This window comes from Tachypleus tridentatus, chromosome 13 (genome assembly GCF_004210375.1).
Source record: "Tachypleus tridentatus isolate NWPU-2018 chromosome 13, ASM421037v1, whole genome shotgun sequence".
Lineage (NCBI taxonomy): Eukaryota > Metazoa > Arthropoda > Merostomata > Xiphosura > Limulidae > Tachypleus > Tachypleus tridentatus.
The window spans coordinates 237751454-237774382 of record NC_134837.1 but is presented as its reverse complement, the minus strand read 5'-3'; the positions used below and the strand labels follow the sequence as shown (position 1 = coordinate 237774382).

The following is a 22929-nucleotide window of genomic DNA, read 5'->3' as shown; positions in this document are numbered from 1 at the left end:
CTTACGGTCGTCCATGTTTGCAGTAATATGCTGAAGCATCAGTTTTCAATATTTCAATTTTATACACTTTATAATTCCATTATCTAATGGTTGTGGAACTGATGTTGTATATGGAAGTAGAAAGACTAAACGAACACTTGGAACTTGAACTTTTGGGTGACAAATTGCATTATCTAGGAAAAGTAGAATATTCCTATTTTCTTGTTCCATTATTTTGTTTAATTTGTTCAAAAATTCCTCAAATATAACACTTGTCATCCATGCTTTATTATTTGCTTTTCATTCTACAGGAAGTTGATTCTTCCTTAAATTTTTGAAACAGCATGGATTTTCACTTTTACCTATTACCCATGCTTTCTCTAATTTTCCATCAGCAAATGCGACCAAAAAGTACAGTCAGTCGTTTTTTCGAATTGCGACCTCCTGAACACTTTCCTCCTTTAATCCGCAACATTTTATTGGGAAGAGCTCTGAGAAACAAAGCTGTTTTGTCTGCATTTGCAATATCCTTTGGGTTGTAATGACAATTAATTTGACCCTGACCGTAATCCTGGATTCATTAAAAGATTACATGCATATTTAATAGTTTTTTTCATAAAAAATGAGGGTATTTAGCAGCTTTTTTTAAGAAATGAGGGCATTCCCTGAATGTTAAAATTAGGGAAGGTAGAAATTAATTTTTTTCATGAGAATTATTTGAAGAGTAGAATTTGCACTTAAAAGACAAATATATTTCTACAAATCATGAATCTAATTTAACTGCAAAAATAATGACGGCAGGAAAAAAAGAACAGAATATATTTAACCAATACTCACTATAACAAAATATATGAGAATTTATTAATTTTTAAACAAATTATTAATTAAATAGGAAATTAATATTTCATCAAAAACATTTTTTCTGCTTTACTCAGGTTCTAATCCTACTTGTTGATAGATGAGGTAGGTGAAAGATAGTTTTCCATCCATGTTATGCAGGTTCTGCCATATAGAGGGCCTTTTATAAGAGAAATCGTAAGATAATGCTGCAAAATTTTGATATTTCTGGCTTGTACAGGTTTCCACCCTATGCAGTTTTCAGCTAAGACATGTTTTACTGTATTTACATACGTATATATATATATATGTTGTTTTTTTCTTTCTTTCTTTCTTTCCGGGTAGTAAGATTTTAAAGTTTCATATGCAGGGTGAAGTGAAATATTTTCTGAGCATGCCCACTTATATCTGTTTTCAAGCTTCGTCTGAGGACAGATATCTTTAAACTAGAATACCTGTCACATTCTTTTTCTGGTGTAACAGTACAAGTAAAGATGTTTTTCCTTTAGTATCTGAACCAACAGATTTGTATGTCTAGATATCATGAAACAAATTTCCTTTTTTGCACATGGAAGATAACAATTTTAGTCACATGTGTTGCAGTCAACACTGAACACCATGTTATATATTTTATACTTTATGTTCCTGAAGCACAATGAACACACCAAAATGGTGGATTGACTGCTATACTCTGCAGGCTTAATGTCTTAGAGGTTTTACATGTGAGTGCATCTCAAGTTCTTGGTTTATATCTCATAAGTTTATCTACAACAGCAAGTCTCAAAAATGCTAGAAGAAAACTAATTTTATTGTAGACTATGTAATTGTCACTGATTTGTTAACAGTAGTAAAGATCTCTGTATATGTTTACTGAGTTTAGCAGAAATAATTTACTTAACTGTGTATGTTTTAATTAATTTAAATGTGATTGATTTAAAATGCATACATCAATTTGTAGATATCACTTATATTGTTGAAAGTGATTTATAATGGTATGTTACACAAGAATTTGTATTTTTATGGATTTTTTTAAAACATTTACTTTATATACAAATGTAATAAATATTATAAATGTTATTGTTACCCAAAAAACTGTGATATACTATGTGTGCAATGTTGAAAATAATATTAACTTAAAAAAAAGACAACATTTAAAAAAACATTTGAACTTTCAAAAATCTTATCTTGTAACAAAGTATATAATTGCTTTTAAGGTGCTACAGAAACTTGTTAAACTAAAATTGTATTTTGTTTGGTACTTTTGTGAAATTACAAGAGGAAAATCATTATTTCCAATATGGTACATTACCTGCTCTCACAGCTATTTTCTTTCAGTGCTGCCCTCTATAATTTAAAACATTATTTACTCACGCCACATCTCTCCTTCATTGGAATTGACTGATTGCAGTGCATCTCTCCTGCAGATCATGGTGTGTCAACCCTCCACAAATATGAGTACAATTTACTCTCATGATGCATGTGACCCCTCTTATTCAATTCTACAGAACTATTGCTTCTTGTTTAGCAATACTTTTGTTCAGATGTTTTTATTTTGATGCTGTTCTTGTGAAGCATGATTTAAATAGTTTAATTTCCTGGTAGGACTTCTTCATTATAATCTTTCCTCTACACTGAAGAAATCTTTTAATTTAACTTAATTTCTCAGTCTTTATTTTTTCTTCTCACATTTGCATATTCTACATCAAACACTTCTGTTTGATTTATATATTTCTACAATGAATTCTGAGGTTTGGGTTTCCACTTGGGTGTTATACCTGTAGCAGTATTTTGATAGGTTGTGGAGGAGGAAGACCCATTGATGGATCTCTTTTTCTATTATCCATCATTAGATTGTTCATTATATGAGTAAATCACTAATCCTCCTGAAGAAGCTGAACCTCTTTGGGCTGGTGAATATTTGACAATCTTTTTATACTACCAGATTTGCCAAGTTTTCCCTCTTCCTCCTAAAAATCAGTTAAGTTTAATATGGCATTTTCCAACATGATTTTACAGGTATATTATGTTTTATCCAATTCCCCCTTTTTTTTGTTTCTTATTACCTTCATGTTGACCTGTTTATCATATTCTGCTCTCCCTTTATGCACGTGGTTTTGCTTTAGTTGGGATTTTCTGGGTTGTCAGCTAATCTTGACCGGGGTATATTTTCTGCTGCTTTCTTTTCAAGATTTCTATATTTTTCCCCAGTGATATGTTTTTGATTATGTATCTAAGATTTTGGAATTTTGTTTGTAATCTGTATGTCAACATTCAACCCTTTCCTTTTTGGTTGCACATTTTCCACAGTTGCCAACATGACACACTCCTATTCCCTTCCCATCCCTATCCTCCTTCTAGAGGTTTCTTGTCTCATTGTTTTATTGAGTGCTGATGAGCATGTCACCAACAGTACAGGATACTAATCAGAGTGCTCTGCTCCACTGGGAGCTAGACTATATGGTATCCTTACCCTTAGGTGATTTTTCACTATAGTTCCATGGTTTTTTTAGGTTTTATCAGAGGGACTTGTCCTACTATTTTTTTTCCCATCTCCTTATCTCGGATACCTTTTTCCTTCCCAATGATCTGGGATCCTGCCACCAGCCTGTGTCTGTCCGAGGTGGTATAGGATTTTTTGTGTATGCAGGCCATTGCATATGTTCATTATCTTTCTTCAGGATGTCTGTTGTCCTATTGCCACACCGAGGTGGCCTGTAATAGGTTTGTCCTACCTCATTATAGTTTTCATTCTCCTCTGTTTTACTTAGAGTTGTATCTCACTCTTAGGTAGGCTTTTTCTCTTTGATGATAAAGAGGAATGTTAAATGCTTACTTACATGTCTTGATATTTTGTCACTTGTGAACATCTCTTTGGTTTATTATCCATGGGTTGGTTTCTTGGTTTTGTACACTGTCCTTTAGAGGTGCTTCAGCCCAATATGTTTCGTTGGGCATTCAAAGCATTTGTTTGTCACTTGTATGCTCTTGGATTATGTTTTCCAGTTTCTTTGGACAACTGGTTACTATTTGCTTGTTATAAATAGGAGTCTGCCTGTTACACTTATCAACTTTTCCTGGAAGTGGCTGAAGTGGGTTATTAATCAAGTTGGAGAAATCCTTGTTGCAGCCTATCCAGTATTTTGTTTATTTGGGTGTTTTCTACACATATCTGTCAGGCTTACCTTTCTTCTTGCCTTCGTCTACCATGGAAGATCACATCCACAAAATAGACTTTGTGAGGTGTAATCTTCCATGGTAGACTTGTCACCAGAGGTTAGGCTCATATGTATGGGCTCTTTCATGGGCTTTTCACAAGAAGTTAAATTTAATTGGGATCCTTTATTGGCTCTTATTATCCTTCCTTCTACCCTTGTCATTGATCAAGTTGGTGGTTAGGTAGATTTGTACATCAATGAGTGTCATGTTTCCTCCTTATCTGGTTTTTGACATTTCAAGAATCCATCCCTTTGGGGATGGGATTATGGGTTGGTCAACTGGAAGATTGATTTTTTAGTCTGTTGTTAAGAAGTCTTATCAGTGTCTTTGAGCTTCTTGATGTAGGTCGTGTTTTGGTTCATTTTCTCTATCTGATCATAATTTGTCTGGTAATGATCCATTCTGACTTTTTTCCAGTGGTTGCATCTGTTCTTCATCCATCTGTATTCATACATTGGATCTTCTTTTTCGGCCCATGTGTTTGATATTCATATCGTTGCATGTTTTGTTCTGGGTGCTTTTCCTCTTGTCGTGGATTGGATTCCTGTTCAGACAACATTAATTTAATGGAGTGGTTTCTCAACCCTTTTGTTTTAGAGTGGCTTTGACTTCTGTGGAATATTCCTCACATTGAGGATTTTGTTACATCCATTAACCACTAAGTGCCTTGGTTTTGGTCTCCAGTTCTTCATTGTCTTGTTTTGGCTGTTGAAGTTTTCTGCCAGGATTGGACCTATATATTTGTCCATTCTGTAGAGATGGGTGTTCCATAAGATCACTTGTAGGTGTATTTGTACAATAGAATATGCTTCATAAGTTTGTCTGTTCTGGACTGTACCCACTCATGGACTACATGGGTGTAAATCAGAAGGAGGTGAATGCTCTTCCCTGCAATGTCTTGCATTGAAACAAATCTATATGGTCTGCTTTAAAAATAGGGTTTTGTGGTCACTCCTTACACTGTTTATTATTATTACACTGGGTATTATTCCACCAGACTCTCCTCTGCACCAACCCCTCCCCCATTTCTCCACTTGTTTCTGATAAGCACCTACCTCCTTGTACACTTCAACCCTTCCTCGCAACAGAGAATTGTTGCCAAAATTGCAACATGTTAGTTGAGTACAATTGAATAAAGGGAATCACATGCATTATGAGAGTATACCACACTTATAAGTGGGGAGTTGACATATGATGATTTGCATGAGAGACGCATTGAAATCAGTTAATTCCAATGGAGAGGAGATAGAAGGCTTGTAATGCATAAAAATATTTTTGCATAAAGTGGCCAGTACTGAATGGTCATAGCTGTGTACATGAGAGGAGATAAATGTACCTATTACATGTACATTTCCAATGTAGGAAAATTATGACTTTAAGAACATCTTAATTTTTAAAATCATCTTACTGTTGTTTGATTTGTGTATTCATTACATTAAACAGTTTCTAACAATGACTAAGAATTACGAATATTGAAATATTTTCTATTAAGTAGTTATCTTCAGAATAATATATGTAGACATACACAAATTTTTGGCATCAAATATTTGTTTCTAGGAATGAAGAAAGGTTGGAATTAAGGCATAATTTGGAGGGACATGCATTGGGTGTGGTGTCTGTTGATATCAACCATGAAGGCACAGGTACTTTTATTTTATTGTTGTACTTTCTCTGATTTACACAATTATTAATAAATAAACATCACATGTTTAAGAATTAGTAGAATGATAGAACTAACTGAATGAGATATCTTAGCTATACGTTACTTGAGGGTGTATAATTAACATTACATGAAAGCTGAGTGTAGATTTATTGATTTATACATGTACAAATTATTTGTTTGACTTAAGTGAGATAAATTGTAAACATAGTAGAGTATGATCATATTTATACCTTTGTATTTTAAACTGCAATTTTAAGTCACAAAATGAAAATCAACTAAAATTTGTTCCAAAACACACCTACTTCCTCTCACTCATTCGCTGTTATTTAATGATGGAGTTTTTTTCCTTTGCTCATCTAAGCAATCATCTAATTTTTTCTTGCTTGCTTCAGTGTTTTATATCCCACTTAATTACTATTGCTGGTATTTATATTGTGATGATCTCCACCTGTTTCAACATTTTTTCTATCCTGGTACTATGTACATGTAGGATTGGGTTTCTCTGTACTGTGATTGTTAAGAGATACTTGGAGCAATTTTCATGTCACTTTGTTGATTTTTGTAAAAGCAAAAAAATATATAATTATGACACGTCAATATATACCATGAATTCTTGGGTTACTGTTATCAACAAGGAGGCTAATTAGACCTTCCCTGTCCCACTTCTGATGTCCACCACCACTCAACAGTTGGGGGGTGAGTCACTTTCAGGTGAGATAGAAATTGATCTGGATGTATGGAAGTTCTTTACTACAGATCCATTGGTGCTGAAGTTTCTTGTACCATTGTGGGTCTGTCACTTCACATCTCTATCACCATTATTCCCTCAATGTATAGTTTTTCAATTTCAACAGTTCTTCAGGTTTTGGACCTTCATTCCAAGGCTAAGAAAGTTGTTTGTAAGGGGAAAGTAGAGAGAGTTCTTCTGAGATTTTATTTTCATCTGTTTTTGTTTTGTGCCCAAGAAGATGGGAGATAGGCATCCAGTTATCAATTTTTCTCATCTCATCCATTTGTTGGACTACGAATGACCAAGTTTGTTTTTGCAAATGCATATTTTCACATTCTCATAGCAAAATCATTCCACTGCTCTCTACATTTTGTGTACAAGGGTCAGGTATTGCAGTTCAATGCTGTATCCTTCAGACTATCATCGTCACCACGTGTGTTCTGCAGAATAGTATAAGCTTTTTCTCTTCACCTTCATATCTTAGGCTTATGCACACACTGTTATATGGATGTCTGGTTAATCCTGAAACCTTCTCTTTAGATGCAGAATGTCACACCCATATTCCTTTTTCAGAAGCTACCACCCCCTGCTAGTACAGCAGTATGTCTCTGGATTTAAAACACTAAAATCAGGGGTTCGATTCCCCTCAGTGGGCTCATCAGATAGCCTGATGTGGCTTTGCTTTAAGAAAACACACACAGAAGCTACCAATGCAGGCTTTATTATCAGAGCCAAGAAGTTATTCTCATTCCAAGTCAAAATATTGTTTATCTGGGTGTCTTTCTCAACACGTATCTGAGTTGAGTTAATCTGTCTCAATGCTGTGGAACAAGTAGACAAACTTCTCCAACTGCACAGATGGTTCTTTTCTTTCAGGGATGTGTGTATCACTTGAATCTCTCTTTCTTTTCTTTTTTTTGGACAAGCATGCATGAGATCCCTTCAATGTACACTGTGCAACCAAGGATCATGTACAGCAATTCACTGAATTACCTAGTCTCCTCATTTGGGATCAGCATCTTTGATCTTGAGTGGTGGTTAGATTGGAACAGTACTATGATAAGTGTTCTTCTACTGTAAACTTGGCCCGAGATTCATCTCTTCACAAATGTCTCATCTCAGATATGGTGTGCAGGTATCAACAGTCTGGAGTTCCAGAGCCTATAGATGGACAACAAAATTTCCTTTAACATCAATACTTTAAAGCTTTTTGCTGTCAAAAGGGCAGTGTCTCAAGGTCTGTAATTATTGAGGAGAAAAATTGTCACAATTCACTCTGACAATTCCATGATGGTGTTTTACATTTCTCTTTAAGAACACTGAATTATAGGATCTTTGAAATGTGTATATTTGTAATTTTCCTCTGTTCATTCTTTGTGTTTATCTTACTTAACTATTGTCCTAGGTTAAGGAAGGTTATAGTGATTTGTTTTTCTTCATTATTCTTTAACTCTTCAGTATTACACATTTTGTTCATCCCAGAAATTAGACATTGTGTGATGCATGTTTTTACACCATGTGGAATAATTTGGTTTACTCTTGAGGTAGTTAGTAAAATTTGTGCCTTTTCTGTAAACTACTGTGGTACATGATGCATGTGTTTTGTTAACCATCAGGTAAAGAAAGGGGAGTTTTTTGTTTTTTTCTGTATTGTGAAATGTATTGTGGCATGTTGTTTGTCTACATTGTTCATAAATTGAACCTTGTATGTGATGTGTATGTGGCCATATTATAACTGTATTTTCATCATATCTGAGAATTTAATAAAACCACCCAAACAACAATCTCCATAATAGTTGAATTAAAACATTTTGTATCTACATTCAGTTTGATGATTGATATTACCAGCAACATGGAGAACTAACCATGGTTTCATCTTTATCATTAATACTCTGTAATCTCTGTTTGGGACATTTGAACGTTAACAATGTCAAACAGCTACTGTATAATATTAAAACAGATTAGTTGGTTACTGATAATTAAACTTAGATGATAGTGTATATTATTATTTGTGACAACACACATATATTATAATGGAAAGCTGTTTTTGTTAAATCCAATACAATGTTATTTAATAATATATTCTCAGTATTTTTGAGGTGCTCTCTTTGTATAAAATATTTTGTTTGTCATGTAATTAGATTGTGTAACTAAGACAAAAACTTTACACATTTGAATATATTTGCAAATTAACCAAAACATACACCAAAACCAATTGAAGAAAAAATTGACCATGCATGCTTTATTGTAATTAATCATACTGTAATTTTGTGTAAAAATGTGCATAGAAAAGTTTAATTAAAAACTACAATTTCAGTACATTATTTTATTGTTGTCACAAATGTTGTTTCATGATTTATACTGCCCTCTGTACATGTAACTTTTCTTCTGCCACAAGCTCATGTGTATTCATTTGAGACATCTACATGCTTTTATGTAGCAACCCTCCACCACAGAAGTGCAACATGATTCCTGTTTTGACTAGTACCCCTGTCCCCTGCTGAAACAGTGGTAGGTCTTTGGATTTACAGTGCAAAAATAAGGGGTTTGATTCCCCTCAGTGAACACAGTAGCCTGATGTGGCTTTACTATAAGAAAAACACACACAAACATGCTCACTAGCACCATCCCCTTTGTGCAGCCTAAAATCTCTTCTTGATTGGAAATAAAGATGTTAAGATATTTTTTGCTTATGTCTTACATCTAAACATTTTATTATTTTATAAAGTTTTGTGTTGGTTATTAGGCTGTAAAAAATGTTTTCACTGTTATTTTTTGACTTTTAATGGCATGAGATCACTGTTGGGGAATACATTTTGTTTTTTGTGGTTAACTTCACTGGTCATACACTCACAAGTCCATGTGGCATCTACTACAGCTGATTTACTAGCCACTTTAATAGCACCCGAGCAAGTTTTATTTCTTCATGAAGTAACTGTTCTGGTTTCTCAGAAGTTAATTACTTTTATGTAGTCTTCTGAACTATGTGATTAGTGCTCTCACATACCAGGTGAAAGTTTGTCTGAATATGAGGATGAAGATTTGAACAGCATATTTTCCCCTCCTGCATGTGCCTCACATATGTGTGTTGTTTCAGAGCTGTGCCAAGGCCTCCTTTCCTATTTCTCGAAGCAGTCAATCAGGTTTGTTATATTTTATCCTTATCTTCCATTTCCTATGACTCCTGAATTTCATGAAAAGCCTTTTGGTCAGTATTTATTAGTTCCTCACTCTCCAGGTATTGGGGTTCCTGTGAGTTGTTTTGGGGACTGATTGCATTCAGGTGTCAATATGCTTTGATCCCTACCCCTAGTCTTTACCATTTTCCAGTTTCTAACTGTTGGGGTGGTGGACTGTGGATGCTTCCTCCTGAGTGTGCTTGTTCCCACTCAGTTGAAAGTAGGATGGTGGTGTTCTTAGATGCCATTGATGCTTATCCTATGGTGGACTTAATGTACAATTCTATATGCTATCAGGTGTTGGATGATGCATTATTCCAACATGCATTTCACCCCTTCAACTAAGGAACCTTCTTTTTTACCATTCCTTGAATGTCAGTAGCTGGTGAATATAGCAATATTTGAAGTTGGACCATCAACACACTTCTTCACGTGTAGCTGTGTACCTTCTTCCTACTACAGACTGGATGATACATTCCCATTGCTGCCTGTTCATTGACTAAAGATTCACTTTCACTTTGCTATCCACCTTTCTACTGTCCTCTGAACTGTGGTTCTGGTTGTGTTGGATATGTGTTTATGATGATGCAGATTCTTGTTATGGAAGACCATCCTCCCTACCAGTTTCCATATCCAAGGTGAATGGTAGAGAACCTTCTTCCTATCATGAGCCAGATATTCCTATCATGGTTCACCTAGTGTTTGTTGAAGTCAATCTTCCATTTATGGTTGGACACGTCCTAGCTACTCTGTACCAGGCATCCATATATATCAACACATACTAAATTATGCATTCCTAATGCCATATGCTAATTGACTGGAGATGCACCCCATCTTGCTATCCACCTTCCTGCCATCCCTGGATGTTGATTACTGGAAATTATGGTGATAATTGTGTTGGATGTGCACACATGTTTAAGCTGTAGAGGTCCCTTCTTGTGAGACAATTTTCCATGAGCAAAGAGTATACCTGGCTCAAAAGTGGTGTGTTCTTTCACAGGGGTGTTGTGTTGTATCTGTTTACACTCCCCATGGTCTTCCTTTGGGTGCTTTCTAAAGGAGGATCACTTTTTCACTGGACTTTCTGCTAAGTCAGTGTGGGATTCTAACTACTTGTGAGTGAAAGTAAGATATCATATCAGAAGTTAACTTTTATTGAACTGAAGATGTGTTCCATTAGGTACTTACCTTCCCTCTCATTTTTCACCATTCCTCCCCTCTCTCAATGTTGGTTTTGTATGTATTGATTAATATTAAAGTGGTTTTTGGCTGTATTGAAGACAGGCCACTAGTGACAACAGGAATTGTGTCACACTCTTATGGTGGAGTGTAGATGCATGATCATTTACATAATAACATGCTGATGTTTATTAAATACACATGGGAGTATCAAGGCTAGTGCTGAGTGAAAATTTGTATATATAGAGGGCTGTATAAATTGAGAAAAGCTATTTATGAAAATAAGTATGTATTTATCAGAAAGAAATATAGTTTCAGCTTATGAAAATTTTATCAGTCAGTAACTGATTTTTCGTATGCAAATCAATACCTCAAAAGTACTTTGGTTAAATCATGTACCCTTGTGCATTCTTTGCAGTGAATGTTGTGTGGTTTTAAAATTACATGGGTGTTTTTCATATAAATCATGTGTATAAGTAATTGAGCACAGTCATGGGTTACCCAATAGACAGACTAAGTACATATTTAGGGAACCAGCAAAGCAGGGACACCAAAAAAAATTGAAAGAATTTGATATTTGATATTTCAAAAAAATCATAGAAGTAGGCATCATGGGAAAAATCAAAACTTTGTTAGATTTCCTTACATGTCACTACAAACTCTTCTCGCATTTTTGTTCTCTTTTTATTACTTATCCTCATCTGAACCAGGTCTGCTTTGATTAATATAAAATTTATGAAGTTGTTTTTATTTTAAATTAGATATATATAGGGCACTATGATCTTTTCAGTACTGAGGACCTATAAAGGTTTTAATCCAGCCCTGATTGGACATTTTATATGCACATGTAGTTATGAGTTAATAGTAAATACATGCTTTATTATTGTTGTAGTTGCAGCTTCTAGTTCCTTAGACAGTCACATCAGGTTGTGGGATTTAGACTCTGGCCTAGAACTGAAGAATATTGATGCTGGACCTGGTGAGAAAATAGTCAGAATGAAATGATTATGTCAAAACAATAAAATAAACTTTGGTGTGTGACATTGATGGAAGAAAATATCACTTATAACATACCATTATTATCATTGAAATTTCATATGTATATTTTAGTTTTAAAGTGTACATAGATTCAGAGATCCTCATCAGATTTTTTGTTAGGATATTGTTTACTGTCAGTTTTACTATTTGTAATAATCCTTGGTGAAATCACATAAATTGGATAGATAGATATATCTGTGCATTAGTCATATGTGATGACGAGAAACCCACTTGAAGTAAAAGTGTATCTTTAGATGGCTGGTATGGGTATTAAAACTTTTATCAAAATAAAGTAGAGAACAGTGTTTTGACTTTATTTTAATACCCATACCAGTTGTCTTGAGATACATTTTTAGGCATTAGTCTGCTTGTAATCTATCAGTTGTGTGCATAAGAGATTTAATTTTGTTTTTGATTATGCAAGATATCGAACTATAACTTTTGCTACATATTTACAAGTTAAACTTTCATCTTTTGTCAGTAATATCATTGAAATACTGTAAAAAATCAAAAATCTTAAGCCTTTTAATCTAAACAAGAGTGACTCAAACTTCCTAGAAGAATTTGTAATTGAGTCACTTAATTTTACTAGAGTTAAAAAGACATTGTAGATTAATTAACTATAAGCAAAAATTAAAATTTTTGTTGTTTAAAAAATTCAAACTCTACATGCAACTATATCCAAAACACAGTGCAATCACCATTTATATAATTTTATATTTCAAGGGTATTTGTTTATTTTAATTACACATTTGTAATAAAGAAAATCTAACAAAAATATAGGTCTTCTGTAGACTATTGGAGCATCATCAGTCTGATCACAAATATTTTTTAAAAGTTTGCTAGGTAAAACACTAATATGTTATTCTTTTAAGGCAATAGATCTACATAAAATTGTCTCAACTTGCAGAGTGTTAGTTTATTAAGAAATTGTTTTAAAAGATAGATGTAATGAAGTTCTTTAGACCTTAAATCTTCTATGAAGTATGTGAATTAAAATCTGTTTTCAAGGTAAGATCCTTTTAACAAAACTATCAATAAAGGAATACTTAAAAACTCCAACTGCAGATACATTACTGAGAGGTAAATTATTATTTATAAAAGACATTAATAAAATTTCCTTGCTTAAACTTGCTATGGTCAGACTACATATTTTCAGCATTTAATTTTTTTTTTACTATCAGCATGGTTTAACCCTTTTAATGGCAGTTCCAGTTGCGATAAAACATGTTTATAATTTCAAGGCAAAGTAATTTGTTTTGCTATGTCATATTCATTTGACACGTAGTAACACTCAAGAATTATGTGGATGACATGTTTTAGCTTAATACTTCCTGTTATATAACTTATTCATTTTCATATATGTACATGCAGTGCACACTTTATAGGGATTCAGTAGTCAAAACTTACATGGAAGAAATTTCAGGGCCCTTCTGACATTCATTGCTTTTGTGCTTTTAGTATAATAGAGAGATAATCTCTTATTCAAATAAAAATATAGTTAATTCAGTCATGTTTTTTCTTCAAGTTTATTGTGGATAAACACTAAATGATACAGAAACCTCAGGATTTATTACAATAGTTATATGAAATCATACAATCCTGCTGAAGATATGCAGCACTTAAATTACTTTATAATATAGTCAACACAACATATAAAACTGCAAGAAAACTTGGTGATTCCCCTGGAATATTATTTTCATATTCAAGGGAAAAATATCTGTGTGAGAATATAGAGAAATTCAGTTAGTAAGTGATGTAGATTCCACAGGACAGCACACACATGTAAATAGATATCATGCTGTAGGCTGTATGAGACAAAGCATTGAAAGGAATAAATTAAGAACTGTACATTTAGTGTTTTAAAATATGAAATACTAGGAACTTAAGTTTCAGTCAAGTATACCTCCCATAAACAAAAGATAATTTTAAAATGGCTGTTTATTTTTATCTTTTCCAGTCGATGCGTGGACAGTTACGTTTTCCCCAGACTCTAGATTTTTAGCTTCTGGAAGCCATTCTGGAAAAATTAATTTGTATGGCGTTGAAAGTGGAAAGATGGAGTCTACATTAGATACTACAGGCAAATTTACTCTAAGTATAGCATTTGTAAGTATTCCAGACTTGTTTGATCAGTTATTTTAGTGTTTTCTGTCTTGGTATGGATAAATGATTGATATGTTTATAGCAAAATGAATATTTATTTTTTAAGACTTTTCTCCTAAAAATATGAAAAGTTGGTCATTATATAACTGAATTATATTTTTACTTGTCTTTGTTAAAAAAAAAGTGCAAGCAAAAAGTACATATACTTCTAGCACTTTAGAAGTGCTGGATTTAAAAGGTGGTTAATTTAACCCTTTTTGTATCTGGTGGTTATTACCAATTTCCATTGATTCTTTTTTGACTTTCACTCAGTAGCAATACTTATCCAGATGTGTGACAAAGTTACTAAATAGTATTTATTCTTAGCTTAAAATAATTTATTAAATTGATATACTTTTCTATGATTTTTTTGTTGTTAAGCTCCCAAATTGTTTTGCAAAACACATTTTTGAAATAACATATTTTCTTTCATCTCATAATTATTTTTTAATGTTAATAAGAAAATTGATTGACTTTCATTTGAATATTTCTTTTGATACTTTATTTTTCCTATTGCTTTATTCACAACTTTTGGGTACTGGTATCAAATAAAAACACATCATTAGCTGAGAAACACTTACTAGTGACCTAAGACCTGACCTTTCAAAATGACATCATATTAAGCTAAGAAACAGTATATTTATTAACAACATTCTTGATTGATTTAATTTATATCTAAAGCATATACTTTCTTTTCAAAAAAGTATAAGTTTTTATTTAATTTACTTACATTGTTTAAATGTGATAAACTTAAAAGTATTAAAAACTTTGAGTCAGAATAATATTTTTCCATATTCCCATATTGTCCCTTTTTGTGATATCACATCATATTTCTGAACAATTATTAATGAAGCTTAGCTTTTAAAAAAACTAAGTTAGTGATTAGAAATGATTGAATAGAAGACATTGTAACCTCTAAGGGTAAAAGAATGGCCTTATCAGTGATTTGTCAAGTTATTACTTATCTGGGGCTCCCATAAGGGTGAACAAAGAATCCTAGTGAAAAGTTGACAAGACTTGGAAATAAATCACAGCTGTGGGTATTTTTTTCTGCAGTTTAATTTCACATTCTTTCTAGTCCTGATAATTTGTTTTTGTTAGATAAATATGTTTGAAAGCTACATGAATAATATGTGACAAGACACCTGATAGGTTTGGTTAGGTTAGCATAATAAAGAAATGATAGATTTTTTTTGGATAAGAGGTGTTATTTTTTTGTCAAATATATTGTTAAGTTTATCATATTTAAACATCCAAGTCAAATAAAGTAACTTGCTATTTAGTAAAAACTATATTTATTAGATATAAATTGATGTTGACCTCGAATATTATTGACAACAATCATGATACAATGCATGAAAAAGTTAATTGAGACACCATTTTTGAAAGGTTGTGTCATTGGTCAAGAATAAATATTTGTTGGTTATAGAGTATATTTTATGAGTATTAGTTGAAGGTGGTTACTCCTTTATTTTACAAGATAAAGTATCAACAGTAATACATTAACAAATACAAATAATCTCAAAATCGACTGAATGTGTAAAATGAGAGTATTAGTTGAAGGTGGTGACTCCTTCATTTTACAAGATCAAGTATCAATAGTAATACATTAATAAATACAAATAATCTCAAAATTAACTGAATGTGCAAATGGAGCTTCTAATAAATAATTTAAAAAAATAAATTTTAAGATGAAAGAAGTTATTTTAATTTCTTTCAAAACTGTGTTTCATCACAAAATTTTACAAACTTCCAAATCTAAAATAAATTAGAAATACTAAATCAAAGAATGTGGATATTTTACAGCTAGACACTGTGTATATTCGTCCTGTGTTTCATGCAATTTGCTTAATTGAAAACATAAATTATAAATGAATACTAGTGATGCCCCCTTATCTGGTAAGGGATAAATAATAATATATTGTAATGTATCATACTTATTTCTCTGGCTCATTTTAGTTATTTCTATAATTGTATACACTTTGGGAAATGCTGAAGGAAAATTTTGAATATGTTTTACAGTGGTTGGTTTTACTGTTCTCTGTTCAACTGATGTGACCTTCATCACATTTGGGTCTTCATCAAACCCAAATCCATTTGTCATAAGTTAGCAAGACTTATCACTTCCTATGATGGTTTATTAATCAAAACACCATAAATATCAATATTCTGTGTACATGACTATATGAGTAGCAAGTGGGGAATCTAGCAACATAATGGTTTCTGCATGTGCTGGCATGCCTTTGTGAAATTTTATTGTATTTTATTGTACATGCTGATTGGCTGTATTTTAAGTTTGCAGTTTGGTCTGACCAAAGTTTCAAAGCTTGTATGATTAATTGTGGGTAATCAGGCCAATATTTAATATCAAACTGCTTAATAGCCTTCAATTTCCTTAGCACATTATCTACAGCTAATGAATATTAGTAGGTAGGTAGGCTTGAAATGTTTTGGATACTTGTTTCACCAGTGTTACTGTTCTTTCAATGTCCATAGGCTCGTTTTCTGTGAATTGTTGATTGTTATGAAACTTGTGCAGCACTGTATCAAGGGATTTGTCTTGAACCAATACTGACAAGCATATAGCTGGCTGGTGGTTTGCAGCCTCAGTACTATTTACTAATGTATGTCTACAATAGGCTATTTTATTCTTTAATAGAGAATCTGACAATAAATGAAAATTAAACTTGTTTCTTTATTCCTAATGGATTTTGTTTTTGCTAATTGTAACTATCCTACATTGTAAGCTTCTTCATCAATTTGTTTACTTTTGAGTTTCTACTAAATTACAATTTTACATGCTGCTGAGATTGATCAAAATATGTCTGACATTCTAAATCTGTTCATGTTATTACCTTTTGACATCACCAAGATATGAAGAATTAGACTGCTACAATAATGTAGGCAGCTGTTATGTAACTTAGAGAAAATTCTGAAACAATCATAATTGTGTATTTCATATGTATCTGAAAATTGTTACAGGGAAATTGGTAATATCAAAATTCAAATAACATTTTTATATAGAGGGTTAGCCAGCTTTAATTTAAATATCTAATTTATTATTTAGTGAAATAAAATAGAATTATATTTAGTGATTTAGAACAGATTTCATTGTATTACAGTTGTTTAGGATTGGCTTTCATCATCATTTTTTATATATATAATACTCTTGGATACAAAAATTTTCAAAAGCAAGAGATTGTTAAAAAATTGTTCTGAACTTATAAAAATTGCTATATATAATGTCAAAAATAAATGTTCAAGATCAGAAGCTTTTGTTTGGAATGGCTATGAATATATTAATGCACCTTCTGATGCCACTATATTATGCACTCTTTCAGTTACAGTTCAGAATTTTTGTATTAAACAGTTGAACTGAAGTATGAGTCAGCTTGTTCCAATTCAGTCTTTCTCAGACATTTTTTACTTTATGAGCAGGGCAGTTGTTGTTGACAGTTGCTGATAGTGACCACATGAATTTTGGTTTTGTTAATTTTATTAGTGTTTGTTTTTTGCAAGTGTTAAAGAGTTATATATAGCTATTGCTTCATATACAATTATAGTTCACTCATTGGTTTCTTATTTCAAATTAAATTTCTTTTCATTCAAGACATATTTCATAATACTTACAGTATGGCATTTGAGAATTTCACGCCAAACAAATGTATAAAGATGGAAAAGAAAACCTTGAGGAAGAAAGATAGTGCTGCTGAAGTTAAAGTTTTAACATCACATTGCAATTTGTTATTTGTAGTCTTCAAACAGTAGATCCTTTACATTACTGGTTATCTGTTGGAATATGTATTTCTAGGTCTACAAAATCTACTACTGGGAAGCTGTCCAGTGTTTATGACTGATAGCTGTTAAATTTTGCCCAGCTTTTCCATCTACTGAATACTTAAGATGAAAATATTTTATGCACCAGATGTTAAAACTTGTTTATTTTGTACTTCCTGAAATTAGCAAAAAAAACACGTATACAATTTTTTGTCATTACTGTGTAATAGTTTTTATATAACAATATTACATTTAATCAAATTAAAATACATAAAATTAAAGTATAATTCTCTGTATAAAATGTATTTAAATAATAATAAAAGAATATCTATTTTTTAATGTTATTGAGACCATGAAAAGTTATGCATTTTTTTAACTCTAATTTAAAGAGTCCAGATGGAAAATATATTGCTAGTGGAGCTATTGATGGAATTATCAAGGTTTTTGATATTTCAACTGGAAAACTAGTGCACACTTTAGAAGGTATGGGTTGTAAAATAGCCTTTTTGCATTTATTTAAAATTTTATATTAAATGCAAAACACCTCAGAAATTCAGTTCAAAAATAATTTTCTTGTGTGAAAACACAGTTATGGTATCACTTAATCTTTCACAATGTGCTTAGTGTGAAATACAAATTTGCATTAATTAAATATTTATACAATAATTTTTAGTACACCATGTGTATCTTTATAAAATCTCGTAAACTTTTGGTGGGTGTTACAAGTCTTCTGTGCAAGAAAATTAGATTTTTCAATGAAGTATTTTTACTAAAGATTTGTTTGTGAATATGTCGAGTGTTTTGCTAATAGTCTGAATGGAAAGTAATTTTTTTTATTAAGATTAAAACTACTATTCTTTGTCTCGAAAGTTTCATTTTTCATTTGTGTAATCTCTAAGCTTCCTAAATACATTACATTGTGAATGTTTGTTTTCAGTAAAACTACACATTTTATCTGTTATTTTGTATACCATGACTCTGTACAAGGTTTGTCAATTTGACAAATCTTGTAACCACCAAAAGAATCAAAATAAATCAAGGTTACCCATTTTTCTTTTTATAATGACTTTAAATTGTAACATGAAACTATATTTGTTATCCTAAGTAGCTTTAAACTTATAATAATATACAAGTATTTATACTTAAATGTATTGTTTTATTGCTTTTCCAATAGCGTTTAACTACTATTCATGCAATTAGAAGTTTCAGAGTTGGATATATGAAATATAACCCATCAAATTCATACTCAAGACTCTTTAAAATTATTTTCAAAACTATATAATAAAATAGCTTTGGGAAATTTCATAACCTAGAAAATGATAGAAGTATTGTTTTAAGTCATGAAAATTTTAAGCCAAATCTAGATACTGTTAAATAATTGTGTTCATTCACATGCAGTTTTTATTAAATATTTCACTGTGTGAATAAAGAAAGTTTTATCAGTGACACCATTCTTGTCTGGAAAAGAGTTAACTGTTAAACTTAAAATATAAGTAACAAGGGTTTTTTATTAGTTTCTTGGCTTAATTTATTAATTTCTGTGTATAAAATGCATAAAACACTAGTATTGTATTAACTATTTTTATTATGTATAAAATGTAAGCAAGGGTGTTTTATTAGCTTCTTAGTTTCATGTTTGAAATGTAAACAAGGGTGTTGTGTGATATACAGTTTTAAAATAATTTAACTTTTTTTTTTATGATATTAGTGATGAAACAGACTGTGACAGTTAAAACTTTTACTAGCATTTGACATTGCTTCATCTTTAGTCATCTTTTTATTTTTACACTTAAGATAATAAAGGAATTACCCTTGTTGTGTTTGAAAAGTATAAAAAGCACATTATTCTTTTCTGTTATCGTAATCATACACCTTTTTTACTGAATGTGTATAGATTGATAGAATACTACTAACATGTATTTTTGCTATAAAACAAAAAATGATTGCAGCCAAGGTTAGGTATTGAGAAAGCAGTATTCAGTAGTTGAATTATTAAATGTAAAATTATTGGTTAATTACTCTGAAGTAAATTATACATTTTCACTTTCTATTTTATCTGAAACTCATTTTTTGTTTTTGGAATTATCTGTTAAATTATTTGTGACACTGTGTTTAATTTGTAAGCACAACAGGTTTAGGTGATGTCAATTAATTAGTTTTAGTTCTGACTTCAGAATACAAGTTTTCTGGTTGTTTTAAATAGTTTACAGTATTCTTGTCAGAAATTCATTAATTTTATTCTGTTGGCTAACTCAAGCAAATGTGCTAACTGGTTTGATTTTCATATTATTTACTTACAGAAGGTAGCATTTTTATTATAATTAACGATAATCATATATGTTTCTTCCTTTGTTTTTGTCATCTTAGTAAATTTATAAGTTGTTTGGAGAAAAGCTGTTCCACAGCATTTGAAATTATTTTGTTACTCTGGAAATGTATATATGAGGGTTTGATTCATAGTATTGTAGCCTACTTTTGTTGTTGAATAAATACATACCTGTAAAGTTATGTTTTAAGTTTTCACTTTTTTTTTTAAGTGTTTGTTATTATTATTGGATGCTATGTTTCCTGGAACAAACTGATTTAGTTGAGTTAGTTTTTTTACTCATGACAAAAACCACAAATAATTTGTTTCCTATGAGTTTTTGATTAAGTTATTTTTATTTTTAGAAATTGACAAAAAATATTTATTAATATACGTTTATCTACACATAACATCAACATTTTGAAAATATTTTTTTTTTAAATTCTTCAATATATATAACTAATAACTTTCTCTAAGTAGACATTTGCAAGTAGGTGTGTAATACTTTTATTATTTAATCATTTAAAAATATAATATTTTTATGTATTTTTCTTGTTCTATAAAAATCAAAGTTTAGATTCCAGTGAATTATAAATGGCTATTTTGATTTTTTTTAGTAAAATACTTTTGTTTTTGTATTCTTATTTTTATTTAGGACATGCCATGCCAATTAGATCACTAACATTTTCACCTGATTCCCAAATGCTAGTGACAGCTTCTGATGACTGTCATATTAAAATATATGATGTGTAAGTAGAAATATTTTGGGAACTTTGGTACACTGATTTTTTAAATACTAGTTTGCTTAAAGTCTAGAATATCAGTTTTCAAATTATTTATTCTCAAAGTTTTGAAGTACAGTTTTTGATATACTTGTAAAATCTATATTTTAATTGGTTAATCTATAACTTTTTGTTAGTATATAGGCTTAAAATAATAATATTTGTTTGGCATGATGAAAATATTGACTCCTAGGTTGGTAATTAATAAGCAATTTAAAAAACATTTTTTAAAATAAAAGTTTGATCATTATTATATGAAATGTTAATATTTGCAATACTTTTGGTTTTATATGTGTAATGATTTTTTAGTTTCTTCAAACAGTGGTTATTAATTCTGTACTTTCCAATTTCCACAGATCATAAATCAATTTTTAATATGAAAACTGATAATTTGTTTTCTAGTAAACAAGAAATAAACATATTTTTCCATTTTTAAAATTAAGTCTCAGATAATAGACTCGGATGTTATATTTTGGTGAAACTCTCACTTTTATGCCCCTTTCTGGGACTCAAACTTAGATGTAACATATATCAGTCAAATTTTCCTTGCATAAACAACCAGCATAAGCTCATTACAACCAACCAACAAAACAACTTTAGATTAAATGCTAATAAATGTTCTGTAAACTTTCAATCTGAAATAAGTACTTTCATTATTTAGAGATAATGTTGGAATGGTCACTGAAGATGCTTTATCCCTTGAAGCTGCTTGGAATTTTTACATGTGTTACAGCTTCATCTATGTTAGCATACTATAATGGAACTCTTGCTTATATGATACTGGAAAACCTTTTTCTTACATGATGTGCAACCCCAACTTTGTGAAATTTTTATCCTGTGTGCATGTAGATTTGCAATAGGTATCATGATTTTCCATTTTGCCTCAATTTCCTGTCATGGATAAATTTATTTTTCCCCATTCTCAGGATGCAGATATGGCATCATGAATAATCACACACAGACTTAATGCACTGGTACCACAGGTAATTAAAAATGATCTTCCAAAAAATAACTTTTGTACTAAGTAGGTAAATCTAGAAACATCATTATGGTTACTTGAAACTTGTGACAAAGAATGTTGAGGTTTTGAACCCAAAACAAATATTACTTAATTTAATTACATGAGTAGAAATGTGAACCTTTTTGTAAATTATAAAAATGTAATATAAAATATAAATACTGGTATATACAACCTGACAGTGCATTTATTTTACATTATTTTATTTAACTTTTTTGCAGTGAATTCCCCTTTAAACATTTCTGCACAAGTCATTGTTACATGAAAAAATTAAACACCTTTACTATCAGTGTATGTATTGTGAAAGAATTTTGTAGTATAATGTATGTTGTGATTCAAAATTTTATGGATCCTCCTAATAAAAATTTAAATAAAATAGTGAAAACACAGTCAATAGGTAAATGACCACGTCTTGAAGTCTCTGATCAGCAATCTTCAACATCTGTACCTCATTTTCTCATCCTACATTCTCTTTCAGAGAAACCTTTAGGGCAAATGCCCCTCTTTTTTTTTTATTCAGAATGGACTGGAGGGACTTGCTGGCTCTCCAAAGTCAGTAAAGAAGCTTCGATCTGGAGACATATTGGTTGAAACATCCACATCTCAACTCCACTTGAATTCAAAGGCAATTGGGGATATATCTATTGAGGTTACCCCTCATGCTACTTTGAATTCATCACAAGGAGCTATTGTTGAGAGGGATTTGAAGAATATCCCTGAGTCGGAGATTCTCACTGGTTTCTCCACTCAAAGAGTTATTGCAGTGAGGCGCATCTCCACTTGCAATGATGGAGTTACACTGCCAACAAAGATCCACATTTTGACATTTACATCACCATGTGCACCTGCCATTATCAAGGCAGGTTATCTTAATTGCAGGATACGGCCATACATTCCAAATCCTCTCCGATGTTTCCAGTTTCAGAAGTTCGGTCACTCAAAGACGTTGTGTCGTGGTTTCCTGACGTGCTCATTGTGGTGGCAAGGACCACAATGCCTATGAGTGTGAAACGGACCCACATTGTGTCAATTGCAATGGTTCTCACCCTTCCTACTTTTGTTCTTGCCCTAAATGGTTGGA

General features: G+C 31.5%; 2 protein-coding genes across 4 annotated transcripts in view; one reads left to right on the top strand and one right to left on the bottom strand.

Annotated features, from left to right (window-relative positions):
* The window catches only part of LOC143236595 (uncharacterized), a 40035-nt gene that overhangs the window by 11394 nt on the left and 5712 nt on the right, over window positions 1–22929 (top strand). For both annotated transcript variants that reach the window (XM_076474894.1, XM_076474895.1), the window contains exons 4-8: window positions 5590–5675; window positions 11676–11762; window positions 13782–13930; window positions 18133–18226; window positions 20704–20797. In XM_076474894.1, the coding sequence (XP_076331009.1) occupies window positions 5590–5675; window positions 11676–11762; window positions 13782–13930; window positions 18133–18226; window positions 20704–20797 (510 nt within the window). The remainder of the gene's footprint in view (window positions 1–5589; window positions 5676–11675; window positions 11763–13781; window positions 13931–18132; window positions 18227–20703; window positions 20798–22929) is intronic.
* LOC143236596 (complex III assembly factor LYRM7) overlaps window positions 8641–22929 on the bottom strand; it is a 33723-nt gene continuing 19434 nt past the window's right edge. For both annotated transcript variants that reach the window (XM_076474896.1, XM_076474897.1), the window contains exon 6: window positions 8641–11759. In XM_076474896.1, coding sequence (XP_076331011.1) covers window positions 11732–11759 — 28 coding nt within the window. In that variant the 3' untranslated portion in view covers window positions 8641–11731. The remainder of the gene's footprint in view (window positions 11760–22929) is intronic.